Here is an 8,674-nt window from a genome sequence, read left to right as displayed (position 1 = left end):
CTGGTTAGTGTTTGATTTATACTGAAAGTGCACCTGAAATGCTGAGAAAATAAATTATAAAACAAGGAAAATTAAAGAAGATGAATCATACTAGAATATCAAAAAAAGAAGGGGCTATAATATATTTTTAACTATCTAGAAATGTTTTTAATTTGACAAAATAGATATTTATGCATAAATAACATACACATAATTTTGAAATGGATTAATTCTATTCCATGTAATTAATAATAAAAAGTAAATAAATCACCCGTCTATATGTGCGCTCATTGTGCCACAATTTTACGCGCGCCATTCCATGTCATATATGTCAACAGCCACACGGAAAAATGTCTTTCTGCTTAACCATTTCTACCAGAAGGGGGACCAGTCCGTCTGCCGTAGACGGAGAGTGGCCGACGGCGAGCTGAGGCAGAGGAGACGCCAGGGTGAGCAAGCCGACTTTGGGTTTAGAGTTCGACTCCGGATCCGGGGACCAGCAGATCCAGCAATCCGCATCTTGCCATGATCCCTAGGATTTTAATCATGCCTCTCTGTCTGTGTGTGAGTGCAGGCAGGCTGACAATGATTTCCTCAGTGATTACGTACAGAGCGAGTCCCTGCGGGGTAGGGGCCCCCTCTGGAGCCATCCTGATGGCTTTGGGGGCCTTGCTTCCATTTTCCATTATTATGTGGACTACCGGAGCGACAGCGCAGTCCAAGACCTTGCAGGTTTGTGATGAGGAGGGAGCTTCCATCTTCTCTCTGCTTCTTCATCCTCTTTTAAGAGCAATTTAGACGTAGACTTAGATCAGATTCCGAACCTAATTCATGATTAGCTGACTGGAGTGAGAAAAGGAAGAGTCTGCAATAGTTTTGATGCTGTTAGGTGGATATGAAGTGAAAAGTGTAATTATCATTTTTCCTCCTTTTTTTTTCCTTTTTGGTTTTGTTGCATTTTTTTGCACTCTCACAGGAGGCGTTTTGCTGATGTCTTTCTCACGCGGATGCATTTGAGATGAGAAGCGAAAGGCAATTATTCCGCTTTTATTTCTAAACGAACACATCATGCCTACTCGCGTGTGTGTTTTCCCGGAGAATGGACGCGCATGACGGGATTACTGTATTCTCACACTTTTCCCGACACCCAGCTCAACTAAATAGAGTCGCCTATATACCGATCGGGCTAATTGGATTTTATAACATCCACCTACTCATCACCAAATAACAGCAAAACTCGTGTAGAGACCGCGCCGCCGGGGCTAACTTGCACCTTTCTGTAATGGTAAAAAGGCAGCCGCGGTTTTGGTCAGTGAAATTTAGAAAGACTACACCTTTAGACTATCCCGTCCTACGCCAAATTGTCAGACAGAAACTGAGCAACTTCAGCGTTTTTTCTGTAGGATGTCGCGCCGCAAGCAAGCTAAACCAAGATCACTGAAAGGTAAGTGACAAGCCTGTGTTTGCTGGCTCTCAAAACATTTTGCTTTTTTTTTTTTTTTTTTTTTTTTTTAAGAGGATGACAATATTAGCGTGAAGTGAGACGCTCCAGAAATGTAACTGTCTCTCGTGGTTTCTTTATTTTTCTTTATTTTTTGGGCTTTTACGCATTTTCCAAGTGTTCTTCCTGTAAATGTTGCGCATGAGATCCACTGCATATACGTACTTGGTATCGAAGAGAGCGGGGATGAAAACGAGCTGATCGGCTTCGGTTGTGACTGGACTGATAGTTAAAGTGTAAGGGCAGGGGGATGTGGAGAAATCAGAGAGCAACAGTGCAGCGCGACGCTGGCAAACATCTGGATGTGTTAAAGACGCTCCTGGTCGGAACTTAAGCCGTCTGATGGAATGGGGCGCAGAGTCACGTGACCCCCTCTGTCTGAGAAACTAAGGAGGAAACATTTTATATGTTGGAGGGGGTGAAAGGGAGGGCTGTGGTGTGTCTGTATGCACGTATGACTTGGGAGAAATTAGTATAGTTGGACACTAATTGGGCATTTTCATTTTTTTAGAAAAGTTGCCAACATCTGGATTCACCAGCCAGGCTGCTCAAAGCTCTTAAAAACACCTGAATTTTTATTTTATCATGATTTTTCACATCATTAAAAACTCACCACAACATGTTAGCATATACCTGAAAGACAACATGTGATTTTTCCCCCTTTTTAAAAACAAAACAAAAAAAATTGCAGGTAATTTGAGCCACCTTTTCCTCACGTGTGTGTGAGGGAAAGGGGGAGGGAGAAAGAAATAGAGACACAAACAGAGCAACACACACTGACACACTCACATATATTCACACATTACTTTTCTGTGTAGCTTTTTAGTGGGGGAGCTGCTGGGTTTTTGGAGGTTGAGCTCCAGTTCATCTGGCAGGCATTGTATTTTGCTCAGCAAATAATTGTCCACAATTTCACATTCCCAGCTTGTGGTCTGTGGACCCCTTTCTCTCTCCCCTCTCGTTCTCGGAAGTCTTCATCTCAAAGGAAGATTACATGGTCTGCGGTAGTACATTCATGCAGCCACCATTTTAAATCAATACCCAGGAGAGGGGTGGAAATGTGAGTGCATGCACATCTTAAAATTGTCACATTCTGTTTCCAGACTTGCACTGCTCTATTCACAGTAAACAGCTCTATACATAGATTTCCTATTTTCTCAGACCAGATTGGCATTGACAGGTTTTTTTGTTAGTCGGTGTGACATTTGCTATTCTCAAAAGACATATCACTTATATATAATCGTCTCCTGCCAGCATGCCTACATGCTACAAGTGTGTGTGAGTGTGTATGTGTGTCAGTGTGTGTGTGTGTGCATTCAAAAGAACATCTGTTAAGATTTGTGTACATCTTATGTGTGCGACAGAGAAGGATGCAGAGTGAGCAAATCAGTATGCAGATGAAGTCAGAGTGATGACATTGTTTGTTTTGTTATTGTCACTAAAAATTTAAATTGGAAAAATGCGGTGCACAAAACATCGTGACTTTTATGTCTTCATTCCGACTGCTCGAGCGGAGCAAGAAATGCAGATACGTCATAGATATTTCCCTGTTTTGGATCAGACCCAAGGAAGGCCAGGCAGATGTTATTTATTGTTCTTTGTCTATCTCTATCCTTGGGGACAGAGATACACTTATACAGATGTCCATAATAACTTTGCTTGTCTTTAAAAAAAAAAAAAAAACAGTTTCTTGACACTGCATTCTTCCTCATTGTTTGCAGGGGATAGCAACGGTTGTTTTACTAGTCGACTTTTTCAGTTTTCGGAAACAAAAGTGGCATCTCTAAATTCGTGTCACTGTATTTATGCGTGTGTCTTCACGTGCACACACATGTGAGTCTGCATCTGCGTGCCCTGTGCATTTTTTACGAGCAGAATAAGGTTTCAGAGTTCTCGTTTCACTTGTATTGGTTGTCTTCTGCTGACTTGAGGCAGTGGTCAATGTGGACGGTCCATTTTTTTTCCTCGGAAAGAACACTTTGTTCTGCGGAGGGGAGAATAAACAGAGGTGGCGATGGAACATGGAGGGAAGGTAGAGCGGGCATCATGTGCAGCGTTTGAGGGGCTTGTATGGATAATATGGACGTGGAGTGCATGTAGAGGAGATGAGAAAATAATGCTGTGACAGTTGGCACTCTTTTTTCCCTTGTGTACCCCCAACACACACCCACTTCCTCAGTATTGGCTGCTTGTGGGAGTCAGAGGTTATGTTTTTGGTCCCATCGAGGAAAAGGGCAACATTACAAGTCCCGTTTCAATTAAGTCTGAGAGACAGATCCGGCTACGTTATTGCTTGGGGGAATAAATGGCACAGGACGAGACCATACATCATTCGCTTATATGCAAACACTTCACCCCAGCCACTGACATTTACTCAATCCTGAGCCTTCTACATTTCTCAACTGTAGGCACATTGTAATTTTGTTTTGATGTGCAGAGGCTTTGGGTCAGCACATTGCCTCAGTCAGTGGTGAGCAGCAAGGAAGGAGGATCTCACTCCAAATCCGGCATGATGACTGCCACGTTGCCTGTCCTACAGTACTTCCTGAATAATGTGAGACTGAGTTGATATTTTCATTTGGAGCACAAATGACACTCTCAGGTCTCAGTACTGATGCGCTCATTGGCTGAGGAGGAAGTTTCCAGGTCTGTCATTTGCATATATAAATATATTTTCTGCATCATTTACTTTAAGTATAGCAATTGTCATGAAATCAGGACTGTGTCATGTACACCTTAAATATTTCATGTTTTGGAGGAGAGGAAATTTGCCGCCACATGACTGAAGTATTTCTATTGCTCGGCTGTACAGGAAAGGAAATATTATTTTACACTTTAAATATAAGCCTTAAACAACAAGTTGATTTATGAAATGTGTGCAGCCCGTATTAAAAATAGCGCAAGTTAAAATCCCTCTGCAGACATAAACAGATTAGACGTGAAGTTTTTATTTCCTTTCATGCCAGAGAGCTGTGGATGAAGCAGCTATTGAAATTTGACCTTTTAGGAAAAAAACTAAAACTGACGTATTTGTTGAAACCAAATTTGTCACAATTTGAAGCTTTTCATTTTGTTGAAAAGAAATGCGACCATGTTTGAGATGCGTAACCACTCCCCTTTTCAGACCTTGCAAGTGAAGGCCTGTGTATCAAAGTGTGATGGCAGCTTTAGGTTTTTAGGATTTTAATCAGAAACATTTAGAAAAACTATTTGGATCGTTATTTTAAACACAGGCGGTGTGTCTAATGGTAGATGCTTTTTAATTTTAACAATTAAATGGAGAAACATACCATATTCCACTCTATTGTTTTTTTTTTTTATCCCCCGTGAAAATTCCTATTAACAGTTGCGTCATTCTTAGTTCATAGGAAGCTGCAGTATTCCAGTCTGTTCGCAATTAATGATCTGTGGCATAACACCCATTAACACTTTTCTAATGTGACACAAAAATATGGTTAGTATTATCATTAAGGAAATTATGATGGAGCCATGGAAAAATCCCATTAGCACGGCTGTCAGTGCTCTTGACATGCGGCTCAGTGTGTTGGACTGGGTGTCGCGGGAGCTGGCCGATATCTCTTCTTATTCCATGGCATGTGTCTCTCTTGTTGTCATGGATTGTCTGCCACATGGAGAAAGAGTTCTGATTCAGAGACAATGACTGATTTCCACCAGTGCTGCAAACGAAATGATACGTTGCTGGGCTTCTTTGCGGCTGTCTCATTTGCCTGTATGAATAGCATTTATTTTTGATTTTTTTATTTCTTTTGAGGCTGAATTTGCAATAATTGCATAATGAGATTATTCATTCATGCCATTTTTATATTGCTACTAGCAGAGTTGTTTATTTCTTTTTTTTTTGGAGAATATGATTTGCTTACACGACATGGCAATATACGAAGGATTACAAATATTATGCAACATGATTAACATGCTCCTCTATTGCAAATTATTTATGACACCAATCACCAGTTCAAATAATGCTCATTAAGAAAGTTATTCATGTGCAGTGTGTGTCCTCCTCCCTCCCTTCCCAGCCCTAATTGAGGAGGGTTGACCTCTTGACCTGAGCTAAATTGAGTTGTAGTCCCTGTGGCGAGCGTCTCCTTCTCGGTCAGTCAGGGCGGATTACACAGCCATTGTGTTCGGCACTGTATCGTCCAAGCTGGCTGTAACCAAGCAGATGAGTCACGCATATCCAGGAACACACTCAGGGCTTTTTTTTTATGTCTGAGAAGTGCTGCGAGATACCCATGCACCGAGGCAGACACACACACAAATCCGCGGCAGCCTTCATATAAAAGCACAAAGACGTACAGTATTTATACACATGTTTGCATGCACATACACAATCCTCACTGTGTTCCCTTACACAGCAGGAATTGATTTGATGGATTAGAAAAGGTCCAAGCTGCTGTGAGTTTGTCATCTTTTTCTTTTTCCATGTCTATTAAGTCATTAGTTGTTTTTTTTACAGCTGTGGTGTCTCATAGTCTGTGCATGTGTGGATCAGTCTGTTTTTTTAATATATAGTTTTGTTCAGTATTTAGATTTTTTAACGTCTTACTCCGTGGTTTGTTTTTGCGTCTTGTTTTCTGTAACAGATTTTTTCATTCCTATAAAAAAAAAGTAAATATCCCATCTTGGGAATTGTCACTCACAATATAATGACAATTACTCTTCATTCATTTTTGTGTGTGGCCAGTGTGTTAATTAGTGGCCTTTAATGCTGTGCCACTTGTTGTGGGATTATGTTTTTTTCCTGCTCCGCATTTTAAAAATCAAAGGAGCTGTGCTGAAATGGTCCCATGTGTGTTTGGTATTGTATCAACAAAACCTAGCAGCATGATTACAGTTTGTCACCGACTGAGTGATACACTGTACCTTGTCAAACATTAATTAACTGATAGCAGTGATGCATTTACAACAGTGTTGACTGAGTTGTGTTCAGCTGAAGTCATTATGAGGTGATCATGAGCTTTGGAGTATATTAATTAAAACTGCCCGGCTATTTATATTTGTTCCGTGATGATTGTTGATCAAATGTCCAGCCAGTATGAGACATCATAAGAGTTTGCCCTTACTTGACAGCTTAGCCTCTATGATTGCTCCTAGCTGGCTATTAATTATCTAGCAGACAGGTGCAAATGAGAACAGAATATGCACTGTGACGGAAGTTGTTTACTTTAAATGGCAAAACTTTTAATAAGTTCACAGTGGTGACAAATCATTGCTCAAACTGCTGTAATGTTTAAGTTCTTATGGCATTGTAAAATAGAATTTTCTGCCTGAACTGCCTCATCTCACCAACAGGGACGGTAATCAAAACAAAAACTCCAGCTCCCACCACCAATCTCTGATAGAACCATGGGGGATTTATTAGGACCCCCTATCTCCAGCCCATTTAAATGATCCTAGATGCAAGGCGCTCAACAGTGCTAGAGAAACTCATTAAACTCTCAGGGCGTCAGTCACTAAGGCCTCCTTTAACAGGACAAGGTTTCTCTGTTGGCTGATGCAGTCCTGTTCGGTGGCTCTGGGGGATATACCTCCATGGTGTCCAACTATGTCTGTTCCATCACTTTTAGTTGATTTAGCTAATTAATTGCCAGACCCATGACTGTTTGTTTAGCATATTTTCAGTCTACATCAATTTTAATTGTTACTGGGGGAAATGTTTCTGATTAGAGCCGTTCTTATATGTACTCAATTTAATATTGGCGTATGTTTACAAGTTTATTTTGAAGCTTCTCATAGGAGTTCTTCGGCATCTCAGTTTTGGCTGGACGCGGCCTCACTCCGAAACATAGTCACTCCGTCGTTTGCCGTCTTCGTAAGAAACAGCTCGACACTTTCCTCTTCATTTTTCACTGAGGTTTGACACCCTGCTTGACACTGACTTGCGCTCCCCTGAGGAAAAGGCTTCTGCCACCATAGGATCCCACCTTAATTATGCAAAGTACAGGATATTTTGTGCGATTTTAAAAGTGCGCCAGTTTCTGCTTTGGCAGTCACTGCCACACTCCCCTACTGGGAGGTCCTGTCAGACTCCCCCTTCCTCTTTGCCCAGGAAAATGAAAGACTAGAAAGAAAAGACATAATGGAGAATGCATTTCAACTGCAGGGGTGGAACGCAGAGGCGTAAGAAGTCCTCAGTGAGACCCTCATTTTACATGGAACAGGTGGGAGACTCTTTTGTTCTCTTCCCGCTGTTAAAATCCATTTCATTTCTTGTAGTTGACATGCCACAAGGAAGTCTCACCAGTTCCAAAAAGGCTCCAATGTAAAAGGTTCCTACCTTTTACTAAACACAAGTCATGTCTTTCAAGGCCGGTACTGTTGTCAAAAAGTCAAAAGTGGTTTAGTTGCCATGCACCTAATGAGCAGATCTGAGTGCCGATCAAGCCGTCACTATTCTGTCACCCACCCTGTTAAAGAGCAAAAGCACTTTGCAGCTGCTTTGGCTGTTACGACACATTGAGTGAAAATACATACATTATATTTATATATATATATATATATTACCAGTCAAAAATTTAGACACACTTTCTCATTCAGTGGTTTTTATTTAATTATTTTGTACATTGTAGATTAATATTGGAGAAATCAAAACTGTAAAAGAATACCTATGGAATTATGTTGTAAACGAAAAAGTGTGTATCTTCAGTATTAATCTACAATATAGAAAATAATGCAAATAAATAAAAAGCATTGAATGAGATGGTGTGTCCAAACTTGTGAGGACACACTTTTAAAAGTGTAAATATATAGATATATATAAGATACTGGAAGTTTTGCATTTAAGTTTGTATCTCAGTCAGGTTTAGCAAGATACATATTTATACTGAAATCTACAAATCTTCTTTTTGATACCATCTAATTTAGCTAAGCAGCGCACTGTACAACCTTCTTACTAACGTAGTCATCAAGGTGTTTTTTACTTGGTCACTGTTGATGTTGGGAGGATGTTTCATGGGAGACGTTCATAATTCATCACGTCATTACCCAGTCCAATATGTTATTTACGTGGGTGGTTGTTTGCCTTGTTGCCAAACCTCATACATATGAAAGGCTTGTGTGGATTCCCAAACCACAGGTTGAGCTGTCGAAAGCTGCTGAAATCTCTTGGAGTTTCCATATAGAAAATCTCAATAGTAAATAATAAAAAAGAAGGAAATCTCAATGTGTCTAACT

At 40.5% G+C, this 8,674-nt stretch overlaps 1 protein-coding gene across 6 annotated transcripts in view; it reads left to right on the top strand.

Annotated features, from left to right (window-relative positions):
* Window positions 1–555: 555 nt before the first annotated feature.
* The window catches only part of LOC111579927 (zinc finger protein 521), a 90,014-nt gene continuing 81,895 nt past the window's right edge, over window positions 556–8,674 (top strand). For 2 of the 6 annotated variants that reach the window (XM_035955912.2, XM_035955911.2), the window contains exon 1: window positions 556–711. Coding sequence is in view for 3 of the 6 variants with exons in the window: in XM_035955910.2 (XP_035811803.2) it covers window positions 1,384–1,423 (40 nt within the window). In the remaining 3 variants the exon portion in view is untranslated. The other 4 variants (XM_035955910.2, XM_035955909.2, XM_023287455.3 and 1 more) reach the window with 3 other exon arrangements.

Source organism: Amphiprion ocellaris, chromosome 10, assembly GCF_022539595.1.
Source record: "Amphiprion ocellaris isolate individual 3 ecotype Okinawa chromosome 10, ASM2253959v1, whole genome shotgun sequence".
Taxonomy (NCBI): Eukaryota; Metazoa; Chordata; class Actinopteri; family Pomacentridae; genus Amphiprion; species Amphiprion ocellaris.
This window is presented reverse-complemented; position numbering and strand designations above follow the sequence as displayed.